General features: G+C 34.0%; 1 protein-coding gene across 3 annotated transcripts in view; it reads left to right on the plus strand.

The window, feature by feature from the left end:
• The window catches only part of LOC128986860 (2-oxoadipate dehydrogenase complex component E1), a 62136-nt gene extending 54125 nt beyond the window's left edge, over nucleotides 1-8011 (plus strand). For all 3 annotated transcript variants that reach the window (XM_054407436.1, XM_054407444.1, XM_054407452.1), the window contains 5 exons: nucleotides 153-355; nucleotides 963-1083; nucleotides 3444-3635; nucleotides 4966-5051; nucleotides 5932-8011. In XM_054407436.1, coding sequence (XP_054263411.1) covers nucleotides 153-355; nucleotides 963-1083; nucleotides 3444-3635; nucleotides 4966-5051; nucleotides 5932-6039 — 710 coding nt within the window. In that variant the 3' untranslated portion in view covers nucleotides 6040-8011. The remainder of the gene's footprint in view (nucleotides 1-152; nucleotides 356-962; nucleotides 1084-3443; nucleotides 3636-4965; nucleotides 5052-5931) is intronic.
• Nucleotides 8012-14326: the final 6315 nt, after the last annotated feature.

Raw genomic sequence — 14326 nt, forward strand, 5'->3', positions numbered from 1 at the left:
CTTCTCTTGTTTGAATAAGGTGTAGAGGGTTAGAAGCTCCAAAGTTGTCCAGGCCAACTCAGGACCTACAATAGGTTCACTTATGAGGCAAGTTATTCATTTGGATTTTAACTGTGTAAGATAAATACTTTCAATGATACATTTTTGGACAGGCAAGTGGATGAGATGCAGTGGGTTGGTAATGCTGCTGCCCCACGGCTACGACGGCGCAGGCCCTGAACACTCATCCTGTCGACTGGAGAGGTTCCTCCAGTTGACAGACTCCAGTGAGACTTCGGTGGATGGTGAGGACGTCAACATGCACATAGCTAACCCTACAACACCTTCTCAGTACTTCCACTTGCTGCGACGACAGGTCTGACCAATCTGTTAAAAATCATATAAATAATATAGTATGTACTCGATTAAACACAGCATTTTCATAAAAAAAAAACTTTTAAATCCAATTTTTTTGTTTTGTAAAAAACATTTGTTTTTTTTTCAAAAACCTGTCAAGCATGAACAGGTCGATTACTCTTACTTACTCCTGTGGCCATTAAAAACCAAGGCGGTCTTTGGCCTCGCCAAATATGTGCCTCCAGGATCCTCTGTCCTCTGCCAGCTCCAGGTCTGCTCCCATACTCCTTAGGTCCTTTGTAACTCCGTCAATCCATCTCTTCCTTGGCCTTCCCAATGGTCTCCTACCCTCCAGTGTACCTCTTATCACTTGTTTTATCATCTCCCTCTCACCTCTGCATTGAATGTGGCCCAGCCACCTCAATCTTCTACTCTTAACCACTCCCACAAATGAACAGGTCGATGGCACAGTTAATTGTGAGAGGGACTCTAAACCTAATCAGTATAATCAACATAATCTAATCAGTATAAATTAGCATTCATATAAGCTTGAAGAGAGTTTGTTCAAGTCCTCCTAATTAAATACAACAAATCTAAAATAATGTGACTTTTTCTCTGATTTTCAGATGGTTCGAAACTACCGAAAGCCATTGATAGTTGTTGGACCAAAAATGTTGATAAGATATCCAGAAGCAGTCTCTTCATTGGCTGAGTTTGGACCGGGAACTCGATTTAATCCTGTTTTAGGTAAGGGTAATTTCAATATTTTTACTGTGATAGTTTTAAATAGTGATACTTATGTTTAATCCACTTGCTAGGGGGGTTCCCGTGTGCATTTTATGTATAGAAAAATACCCTAAGGGATCATGTAGGTACTATGTGGGTTATCATTTTTCACGTGGGTGCCAGCTTGGCAGAGTGGGCATAACCTCAGAATCCGCCATTTTAAAAATGGCGGCGGCATTTATTACATGAAACTCATCGGGAGCTTATATCTCGAAAACGGTAATATATAGCGAGTTACTTTTATTACAATAAATGTTGCTTACACAATAAGGAACAACTTTTGTATTTACAAAAATGCCCTAAATATAACTATTTAGGAGTAGTTGAGCAATTTATGCTAATTTAACCTATACATTTTTACTTTGTTTGGCAAAAAAATCTAATATCTTAAAAAAAAAACTGTTCTTTTTAATTTTTCACATAGCACTTATTGCTCTTTACATTTAAGGTCAAAATACCCCCACCGAAGCAATCCTGCAGACTAAGCAAACATTTACGTGGCTGCATTAAAATTGTCATATTTAACCTATAAATTTTATCTCTGTTGCCAAAAAAACTAATAATTATAAAAAAGCTGTTATTTTGTAATTTGGTACATAGCACTAATTTTTTCACTACACCATCACTGTATCCAAAACTCAAAGGATCGAGTTGAAAAAGTGTTCTTCCAAGAAATGAATTTGGAAGTATGTACAATAAAAATCACGTAAGATATGCTGTCTAGTAGCTCTACTAGACAGAATTTCTTCACGAGCAACGGATGCAGTTCTTAAAGAGTATTCGTTGTACAGTGACAGTGTACATCCAGTGTCTTACATTATTCATAGTTTCACACTGAGTATCCTTTTTTAATGTGAACTAGATACTTCTCTGTGTTTTTCAAACTTTATTCTATCTCTACCTCCCCATCTTTTCCTAAGTACATTAGCAAAGTATTTGGATTACATTTTAGGGTAGCACGCTTTGTTCCAAATTTGCTGGCAAAGTCACAGCCCGTTAAAATATTGAGTGCTGGGAGAACTGAGCAAAGGTTACTTCCAAGCCTGTTTGCTACAACGTGAACTAGTACATATCATGAAGTTCTGGCTGAACCAAGTCGCATCCACAATTCCTGCAAACCTTCCGAAGAGAATCCATTCACAATGTGTAAAGCCAACACTACGAAATCTGTATCCGAAGATAGAACTACGACTTAATTTGATAACTCGAGCAAAAATCATCCAATTTTAATGAAATTTATCACAAACGTGTAAACCTACGTTTTCAGACGAGTTCGGACTATTAAACAAGCACGATCGGACTATGGGAACCCCCGTTTATGGGGTAAAAATATATTTTTCCGATTTTCGACCCTAAAAACACGAAGTTTTATAATGAACCAAATTATGTTGTAGAGCTCAAAAAGAAATAATTTTGTATATTGAAGCGTTGTAGTATGCCCAAAAAGTACGTAAATAATAATAATAAAAAAAAAATTATAATTCCCATGTTATTCTTATGAAGAATAAATAAACTGTTTTAGTTTGCTTGTTTATGGATACATTAGAATCAAATTTGAAAATGTTGTTTCATTCATACTAAGCTATCAACATTTCAATACAAATAAAAAAAAAACAAAAAAAAACACCTCAATACCTTCCCTGAAGCAACAAACTTCAGTACTTCAATCAATACTACAAATCAATGTCATTTAATAGGAAATCAATCTGTCAATTTTAATATTTTAGTAGAAATGCAGCCACGTAAATGTTTGCTGATTCTGCAGGTTTGCTGCGGCGGGGTATTTAGACCTTAGATGTAAAAAGCAATAAGTGCTATGTGCCAAATTAAAAAGAACAGTTTTTTTTTTTAAGATATTAGAATTTTTTGTCAAACAGAGTAAAAATGTATAGGTTAAATTAGCATAAATTGCTCAACTACTCCTAAATAGTTATATTTAGGGCATTTTTGTAAATACAAAAGTTGTTCCTTATTGTGTAAGCAACATTTATTGTAATAAAAGTAACTCGCTATATATTACCGTTTTCGAGATATAAGCTCCCGATGAGTTTCATGTAATAAATGCCGCCGCCATTTTTAAAATGGCGGATTCTGAGGTTATGCCCACTCTGCCAAGCTGGCACCCACGTGAAAAATGATAACCCACATAGTACCTACATGATCCCTTAGGGTGTTTTTCTATACATAAAATGCACACGGGAACCCCCCTAGCAAGTGGATTAGTTTTATATTGTGCCAATCTGTTTTTGGTTTGTGGTACACAAGAACTTGGAATGCTGGATGTGTTTCTAGAGACACTTGATGTTGTACATTATGTCCAGGTGATAAGAGTGTCAGAGCTCCTGAAGCAGTGACCAAGGTGTTGTTGGTGAGTGGCAAACACTTCTATGCCCTGAGGAAACAGAGAGATGATCTTGGATTGCTGGATGTGGCTATTGTTCGAGTTGAGGAACTTTGTCCCTTTCCCACTTACTATCTACAACAGGAACTTGAAAAGTACTCAAAAGCAAAGTGTAAGTAAAAGTACTCCTCTCACAAATATATTTAAAAATCAAGTGAATTTCCATAGTGAGGTTGATAATTTAAGAAAACTTTCACAAGATCCATTATGCCCAATTCGCTCAATTTGTTTGTTGATACAAATAATATACAATTAGAAATTTATAAAAGTCCATTACATATTGGAGGTGTTTTGTGACTTATCCAAGGTTTTTGACAGTGTCAAGCATGATATCCTCATTAAAAAACTAGAGTTGTATCCCTTTTCTGTAAATGCAGTGTCATGGTTGAAATCTTACCTAAATAATCGCCATCAGAGAACAGTCATTTGTAAAGATTATTTAAAAGTAAATTCAAATGGAAAAAATTTAAATAGGTGTGCTTCAACGCCCTCAAGGTTCAACTTTTGGGCCTCTTCTATTCCTTATACATATCAAAGATCTCCCAAAAGATGTGTCTTTATGCAGATGATACTACTGCCGTAGTTAAAACAAAAACAATGAGGTATTAATACATAAAATTTAAGAAAGCCTAACCGAATCGGGGAAGGGGTTTGAGATCAATGGATTGAAATGAATGAAGAGAAAACCAAATTTGTAATTAATAATAATAGGTTAGATACCTTATTTACGTCTTCAATCCAAGTAGTCTTATTTACTAAAAGTTATTGTAGCTTATGCTATTTTTCATAAAAAACCCAAAACATAGGTAACGGAAAATAAGATTCTCGACAAAAAGCCGGTTTTGATTAAAGTTACAAATGAGTTAGATGATATTGATATTAGCAGCTACCCAAATCTTACTTTACTAAATGTAGAAAACAAAGTGTGTCATGGTCCTTATTTAAAAAAAAAAAACATAAAATTGAGCAATATCTTTCCAAACAATTTTGTATAGGTTGAAAAAACAAATAATTTATCATATCAAAGTGTTATTTTGCACCTAATGGTTACGGAGAAAATTCCAAAAAATTGTAAATTTAAAATTCCCATTTCATTCTTATGGAGAATTAGTAAACTGTTGTATTTTGCTTGTTTATAAACATATTTTGATCAAATTTGGAAAATGCATTTATTTTTTACTAAACCATTAACATGAAAAAAACACTTTTTTACCCTCCCTGTTGTAGCAAACCTAAGTACTCGTTAAACTAATTCTATTTAAATAGGAAATAAATGTGATATTTTTAAGGAGGAATTTTAGTGTAAATCCTATCAGGCAAATGGAAATTCGCTTAGTCTGCAGGTTTGCTGTGGCGGGGGTATTTTTCATTATATCGACTGGGACTATATTCAATATATAGATATAATATATTTTTCTCAAGCATTTAATATTTATTTGCAGATTTCATTTGGTGTCAAGAAGAACATCGCAATATGGGTGCATGGACTTATTGTAAGCCTCGATTTGAGAACCTTCTTGGTATAAAGGTAATGTCAACTTGTTAGTAAGTTAATCATTGGTTGGTTGTATAAACATGTTCATGTTGTAAAAAAGTGTACACAATACAAGTGTATAAGTCTGTTTGAATTAGAAATAAGCATTATTGCTATGTTGTATGAATGAATGAATGAAAGACACTATGTTAATAGCAGTATAATCTTGACTTTTTTGTGGTTCACAATTAACATATAGTTTACCTAGCAAGTTAAGTTTTGAAGAGATTCGAGTGGTGGGCTTGTGACATTCGGTTGTAGCTTCTAACATGGGTTAGACGCTTGTGGTTTGTTGCAGCCAATACATTACACTTACACTTAACATTTGATTACTTCATTATATTGAATTTTAGCCTCCTGATCACATTTAAATACTAAAAATTGATGTAAATACCTGCATTTATGCGATCCCGTTTGTAGCTGAGTTGCTACCAGTTTCAACTCACAAAGGAGTCATCTTCAGGCTGTTAAAGATGTCTTCTCGCTTAATTCGAAGGTCGTCAATTGATAATAAATAAATAATCAAAACATCAACTCGTACACTAACATAAATAGAAACATTTAACTTATGGCTAAAAAATACTGAAACTGTAGGCCTACAGGACACAACGTGATCGGGCGGGAGTTATGTCTAGACTCCATAAGTGTTCCTTAATGTTTTTATTTATGTCAGTGTACATGTTCATGTTTTGTTAATTTATTTATTATCAATTGACGACCTTCGAATGAAGCAAGAAGACATCTTTAACAGCCTGAAGATGACTCCTATGTGAGTTGAAACCGGGAGCAACTCAGCTACAAACAGGATTCCATGAATGGAGGTATTTACACCAATTTATAGTAATATATTACTAATTGCCAATTCTGTTTACAGTTGATGTATTCCGGTCGAAGGACGTTGGCCGCCCCAGCTGTTGGTATTGGGGAACTGCACAAACAAGAAGTGGCTTATGTCATAACACACCCTTTTGAAATATCATAGTAGCAAAATGTCAAGTGATATTGGCAGTACTGTGAATCACAACAGAACTCTCCTCTTTACGAATTAGTAAATTTTACCATTTCATGTAGAGTTGGCCAGATAGTAAAAAATCAGTTTGTAGGTTGTTACACTTACCTTCAATTCTGAATATCGAGGTTTAATTCTTAGAATTTTAGCCTATGGCTGTAAAGAATTGCGGCTTATTTAACACTCATAGCCGAATAGAATTATTTGTTCATGTCACCATAGACAAAAAGAATTAAATATAGACCGAAAGCCGTGCTGCGGTTAGCATAGGTTCTGGCGTCCACTGCTGGGAGTGCCCTGTAGTTACGGCGTGCTAACCGTAGCACTATATTGTCTATATTTAATTCTTTTTGTTTATGATGTCACATACTCCAAGGTATCTATGTAAGAGGAATGGGGATAAAACATGAGTTAAAAATGAATAAGAGTGAAATAATTAATAATCACTTGAAAAAATGTAAAGTTTAGTAATTTGTTTAATATTAACATTAACCCTCAGTTTTGATAAATAGTTACTGAATTTTCACTTTTCGATGCTTTTGTGTTCATGGTATTTTTAGGTGCTATGAATGTGTTATAGATAAAGTTAGAGGTAAAAGACAGAGGTTTTATTTTGTGTTATTTTTTTAAATCCTCATATATTATTGTACCTATACTGATTATATTGTACTGTACTGTGAATGTCCATAACATAATGATGTGTTAACTTTAACAATTTTAAAACACTATTTGTTAGGATATATAAAAATTTAGTAGTTAGGAAAAGTCAGGGTTATTTTTATTGAATGTTATTTGTTATATTATATGTAGGATAATACTGATTGTTCTTCACTATTTCGTTGGATTATAAAACCAAGTGTTTAGGGCAGAAGTTTGACAATACGACATTAGTGCCAAGTGGCAGTGTCTACCTATCACCACATCACTGTCTTGTTACATGCACTCCAATACAGTTTCCAGTCAACTTTACCTTTGATAGTTATTTGAAGTGATTATTGTACAAGTATACTCTTATATTAAGGAATCGTATGTTATTTAGGTATAAGTAGACTCTCGATTATCCACTTAACACGTTCACTGCGGATGTATCCGATCGGATACGGGCCGTGCGCTGTTCAGGTGCTGCCGTAACCGATCGGATACGCTCGGCAATGCCTTTCGTATATCATCGTTTTTGCTCTAGCGTCGGTCGAAGGCAGACCTATTCCACGTTAGCGTGTAGTGGGTGACTTGCTTTTTGTTGTGTTGTAGGTTGGTAGTAAAATTTCCCCATATAATCCCCGTCTGGCAAACTTAAAAATCAACTTGTTGTCCCGTCTTTCTCCCTCCAATTGGCAATACGATGGAACCGGCTACGTTCCAAGCAGTGCTGCTATCTGTAAGTGTTTAGCGAACTACGTCGACTCTTGTTATAAAACAGGACATCACCGCACGCTATTTGCTATTCGTCATACCGAAATATGAGAGCCAATCACCCGGCAATCGGGTTTGTTTGACGCTGCGGGCTGCGCCGCACTGGGGCTACGCCTGCTATTTGATGGCCCGCAGCGAACGTGTTAAGAGTGGCTGAGTAAGTGTGGATAATATCAACTCAGCCTAAAATGCCTGGGAAATAACTAACATTGACTTGAATGTATACTAAGCTGTAATACAGGTTTAGGTAATAATAATAGTATAATTTCATCAGTAGGACGTAAAGTTACTTTTGGAAAAGAAAGACACTTTTTGCCTGTATGATGCACTATATTTTTTGTCTTGACCCTTCCAGGACTATAGGCAGATATATCCGCCTATCTTTTTGGGCTCCCCGGACAGTAGGCGGATATATCCGCCGATTATTACGGTAGCTATTGTTATAGTTCATTGTCTATAACATCATTAATCTTCGTAAAACATTCTTTTTATTCAATTATATCTTAACTGATGTACTATAAGAATAAAAAAATTTTTATAAAAAAGAAAATATAAAAAAGTCAAGAAAAATTATTTTGGACAAAATTACTGCATAGGTCAACTATTTACAACATTCCATAAATTATAGATATAACAAAAATATTTTTTTGTTTTTATATATAAAATAATTTTTCACCACACTATGATGTTTTTGGCTGTATTACATACGTTAATTGGTGGCTGAAAGTTACGTGTTGCTGACCATGCCAGCTGTCATCGTAATTTGGGGACCGAGCAGGTTTTTACATCCCGGGGCCGCAAAATCAGCTGTCCGCTTGCATATTAATTACACAAACAGTATCCATACCATTGAAATAGAATTGTTTTCTTTTCACCGTTGCCTAGCAACTGTTTAGTATTTTTTTTGCTGATTCCTGAAATTACTTCTTCACATAACCTTAAAGTTGCGTTGACTATCAGTTTTCATTATTATTATTGTGAATAGTAGTAGTGTGGTGACAAATAGTGTTCGTACCACGGACCAAAAATGGTTTTGCAGCTCTCGATCGACTAAAAACTATCTCAAGCCGGCAAAACCTCATTTTCGGCCCTAGGTACGAAATATACTATTTCACCACACTATGATGTTTTGGCTGTATTACATACGTTAATTGGTGGCTGAAAGCTACATTTTGCTGGCCATGCCAGCTGTCATCGTAATTTGGGGACCGAGCAGGTTTTTACATCCCGGGGCCGCAAAATCAGCTGTCTGCTTACTTACTAAAAACATGAGAATGCATTTTAAATACACAATCAATCAAAATCCATAGCATTGCAATATAGAATTGTGTTATTGTCACCGTTGCCTAGCAACTATTTATTTTTATTTTTGCTGATTCCTCAAATTATTTCTTCACATAACCTTAAAGTTGTAGTTGGGTTGACTATCAGTGTGCATTATTAATCAAATCAAATCAAATCAAAACATCTTTATTTTCCTTACATGTACATGGGTACAAAAATAGTGTCAAGTATAAAGTACTAAACTAGCTTAAAGATATAAATACATTTTAAGTATGAATAGGTATTTATTCAATGAGTTCCTCCATTGTATAAGGCGCCTTTTCTATTAAATGTTTTTTTTTTTATTTAGATTTAAATAATTTATAATTTGATTCCTCCTTTATAGAGGCAGGCAATTTCCTTAGAATTAGTGATCCAGCAAAAGTTGGTTTTTTTTTGAGAATTCCAGCTTATAGGTTGAAGTTACAATATCCTTTTTATGTCTTGTATTGTAACTATGTGGCACAACTGGCTCATATTTTAGGCTGTCTCTTTTAGCTATACATGCTATTTCAAAAGTATACGCTGCAAAAACTGTTAAAATATTTAGATTTTTAAAGTGAGATTTAACTGATTCATCTTTTTTAAGGTGTAACATAGTTCTAATGGCTTTTTCTTGCATGATTAGAATTTAATTTAAATTTTTAATCGTAGTTGCCCCATATAGTCCAATGCCATAGTTTATGTGAGAATGAATATGGGCAAAATATATTTTTTTAAGTGCATCTAAATTGCACAAATAAGACATTCTTTTCAATGCGTACACTCCAGAATGAAGCTTTTTTAATAATTTTTCAACGTGTTTATTCCAACTTAGATGTTCATCTACATAGAGACCTAAAAGTTTGGCTTCAGAAAGTTGTTCTATTGATTCTGAATCAATGATCAAATTGGGTTCAAGTTTCTGTTTACTTTGTTTAGTCGAAAAGGACATAAAGTTTGTTTTTGTTGTATTAAGATTGCTTTGTTTAGTCGAAAAGGACATAAAGTTTGTTTTTGTTGTATTAAGATTCAAATTATTATTTTTTAGAAATTGTTGTATATTATACAATTCTACAAAGGCCGAAATTTCCAACTACTCTTTACTTTTCCCCGCCACTGTTAAATTTGAATCATCTGCATATAAACAAATCTTACTCTTTTGAGGATTAACAATACTTTTAGGCAATTCTTTTATATAACATAAAAACAAAATTGGTCCCAAAATTGAACCCTGTGGCACCCCCCACTTAATTCTACGTTTATGAGAGTTAAATGTAGTTAAATAATTGTTTTTCTTTGATTTTATTTCAACAAATTGCATCCGACCATCCAAATAAGATTGAAACCATTTTAAGGGGACTCCCATTATTCCAAGACTTTCCAGTTTCTCTAGCAAAATTGAATGACAAACACTATCAAATGCTTTAGAGAGATCCATGTATATCCCTAGAACATTTTCATAGTTTTCAATTGATTCTATTTTCAATTAATTATAGTGGTGAATGGTGGTAATAGGGTATAGTGTGGTGAAAAATAGCGTTCGTACCACGGACCGAAATGGTTTAGCAGCTCTCGATCGATTTAAAAACTATCTCGAGCCGGCAAAACCTCATTTTCGGCCCTAGGTACGAAATATACTATTTCATCTTCATGCAGCTGTTTTAGTAAGTGATTCAACCATTTCTTCTATTACGATGGTGTTAGGCCTACTGTACATTATACCACAGATCGATATGTCGAAATATTGACAAGAATGCAACAATAAGCTACAACTGATTAATTAAATCGATAAATAATTTCGGTACATTGGATTTATTACAATCAAAGTTTAAAACTAACGGTTTACAACAGGTGACCTTTACTCGAGCTTAGAAAAAAAGGTTTTAAAGAAACATACTTGCCTATATAAAATACCATGAACTGTATTTTTCAGTTGGGAAATAAACATTATTTCATTTCTTAATGTATAGGCTAGATTAAATATGTGTTTAGAAATGTTCCTAATACCATCCCTTGGGTGAGCTTCACCTATGGGCTTTCTTACGGTGCTTTTACTAAAAAATACCCACTGAAGTAACAGTTGTTTGCCACACAGCAGTTTTTAAATTTACCACTGCAGGTATGAAAACCACTTTTTAATCTTAATCAGAATGAAAATACACATAGGCCTACTGTAGTATCTTGTTGATATATTTTTACTAGCTTACCTGTGGCATGTTGCTACGAATTTAAAGGATGTAACTTAAGACTGTCTGGAAACCAAATTGCCTTAGCTTGGTTTATATTGACCACAGTTTGTAGGGAAAAATATATTTGAAAGGTCATTTCACTTTAAAAAACTCAATTCCAACGATGTGTGTTGGCATTGGGTTAAATGATTTCTAATCTTACTTTATATTGCCCATTTGTTTCTAAGGTGGGATACACACTGAGACATCATACAAATTCTGATGAAATTGAAAGAGACTTGCATTTTGCTAGACATTGACTTGCACAGTTGCATGGTTTGATATTATGTCCTGCTGTTAACAGCATTTTTAATAAAGTAACAATAATTAGTTAGATTCTGTGATAAGACCGAGCTGCAAACTGTACTCGTAATTTTTTTAAATTTGAAAGCATTCCTTGATCACTGCCTACAGCTAGTTAAACAAGGAGGTTGAAAAATATTTGCCATTACATACTACGTTAACTATTTTTAAAGCTGTGCTCAACTAGACTTTGTTTATTGTTAAGCAATATTTTTAGCTGTACTGAAAAGCCGGGTATTCCTAGGTGCGGAAGCAGTGAGTGGAGTGCGAGGAAGAGATTTCAATGACGGTCCACTCCGCTTCTAGGAAAACAGTAAATTACCTAAGACAAAATAAAAGCAGACTCCACACTCTGTGTCCCGCTTCCGTTCCTAAGAAAACCCGGCTTAAATTATATTTGTTGTTGTTAATAAATTTACTACGAATAATTTGTTTATCTTCCAATATTATAGCTGGTTTTAAACTATTTGTGCCATGAAATAATGATTATTTACTGTTGTAATTGATTGTACTCACCGTTTATTACATTAAAATTTATTTTGTTATTCTTTTGTTTTAATGGATAATTTATAAAACACATTAACAGTACGGCCTGCAAGAATATTTGATTTATATTATATGTAGCCTAATTAACAATACAAACGGTATAGAAAAATATCAAGTTGAGAAACAGAAGATTTTTTTACACATTTAATCAAATAAAGTGTACCAGATTGGAGCCAATATGGGGGATTGGTTTCTTGATGGCACAAAGTTCTCAATCTTACATTTTCAACACTCCAAAATAATTAACAAGAAAAAAAACAATATTATATAAAAACCATGTTATTTTCCTATAAAATAACAAAAAAAAAAAAAACTAAATTTTTGGAGAAAAGCTGGCTTTTAATATGTTATGTGTGATTTTTAACTATAAAATATCACATTTACTCTCACCGCTTACCCATGATAAAGGTTATTGACATGCTTATGGGAGAAATAATGTGTCAGATTGCTAATACTGTTTATTAAAAATTTAGAGATTAAATAAAGGATTTGGAACAATTTTAAAGCTACCCTAGGACTTAATGGGGAGGACTTAATTACCCCTGACATTATATTTGACAACTGGTATACCCTCCCCCCCCACCCCCCTAAAAGATAACCTGCTTCCCAAAACGCACACACTCGCAAACTCACGCCGATACCAGGGTGTCTACTACATTCTGGATCAAAAATTCATGGACAATTCCTGTACATTTAAGGGCACGTTGCCGTAACCTTTGTCGGTGTCATTAGGCCTACCGAATAATTTTCCTGATTTGTCAAACTGTATTAATCTTGTTATTCACTGTAGTTACCAGAGAAAAAAGTAAATAATAATAGATAAGAGTTAAAAATTTCAAAATAGAAATTTATTGAAAGTAAACAAACATAGGCCTACCTCTATACTTTAGGTAAAGCTTTTATAGTGTAACAGAGAAATGCAATCATTGTCTCCTGCGATAGCGACAAATATCTCCATCGGTCACGTAAACTTCATAACATAGCTTATCCGATCCAGGCCGATTAATTTGGCATGATTCGCCCTGGCACAACGTTAGGTTCTCGACTACTTTTGAACAAAAATTTTTAATGCATATTGTTACTCAATTCTTAGTACAAAATTAAGGTATGGTTAGCGGCTATTAATAAGCAATAAGCACAGAGTAAGATTATTGTATTTTCATTTGCAAAGTTAATATCGACACATAGCAATCATTGGTTGTTTATCTTAGGCTCAATTACATGTTCTTAATATATTTTACAGCTCTTTCAAGAATCAAAATACCCAGGCCTAGACCTAATTATTTAGGAGGGCCTATATAAACTGAGTAACTAACAATGAGGTTATAATAGCAGCAAAGTCACTATCATCATTCTAGTTCATAATATTTAGATTGCTTAAAGCATACAACTCAATAAATAAATATATGGGAAACAAAAAACATTGAACCCACCTGAATAGCCAACAATATAAGACTAAGATAAAGAAAATGCAATGACATAATTTTGAAACCAAGCAGGCCTACATAGTGATAAAACATTAATGCAAACAACAATGCTTGTGGTTTTGTCAATTGAAAGATAAAATGTCCATAAAAAAGGGGTTAACTTACAAAATAAGACAGTAGATTATTTACTGTTTAATATGAAACCTGAATCTTCAAGCCGAAAGTACAAGTAAGAAGTGGAATTTAACAGACATTATAAAGCTATTATTTTCACGATAAAATAGGTTTAGGATCTAATAATAATTACCCTAGTAATAAAAAAAGAAGTTGTAAAGGAATAAAAGTGATACAACTTTTATGAGTTAGCTGCTGAGTCAACAGTTCTTGGAAGTACTTGACTTGACACTTGATTGTCGTGATAAAATATTAATGGGTTTGAGATTGCTAATGGGATTTTTATTGCATAATTATTGCGTTAATAAATTATGAATATGTAAACAAATATCTGATAAACCTTTTATGTGCTCCTAACCAACTAGCGATCAATAAAATTATGGCCCATTAAAAATTTAAGGACATAGTCTGGCATTTAAGGACAATTCCCGTACATTTCATGGCCATTAAAAATTTAAGTACAATTCCCGGTTTTCCCGGTTGGTAGACACCCTGGATACATACACCGCCACACAGATTCACACTATTGTCCTTGTCCTAACACCAACAAGCGGCTGGTAGCCCTTAAGTACTCGGGCCGTCAAAGGTCTGTCTCTGTGGCACAGAATTGAGAACTCCACACACACACACTCAAACGGGCGCGACGTTTACTCTGGCATTCAATCGTACTTTCACCCTATCAGCTGACATGAATTTAAGTTGTTGTCTTTAAGTTCATTGTCGTAGATTGAGATCATACAATTTTGAGCAGCTATTCCTCCACCTAGTGCTTGTAGCTAGTAACGTTATTTAGAGTAAATATTTTAATAAATAAAACTTATAAACTCTGGGGAAAATACCATTTTCATTTGATTATTTCAGTAA

The sequence above is a fragment of the Macrosteles quadrilineatus genome, unplaced genomic scaffold (assembly GCF_028750875.1).
Source record: "Macrosteles quadrilineatus isolate MER2022 unplaced genomic scaffold, UCM_ALF_1.0 Scaffold_1__1_contigs__length_201487025, whole genome shotgun sequence".
Taxonomy (NCBI): domain Eukaryota; kingdom Metazoa; phylum Arthropoda; class Insecta; order Hemiptera; family Cicadellidae; genus Macrosteles; species Macrosteles quadrilineatus.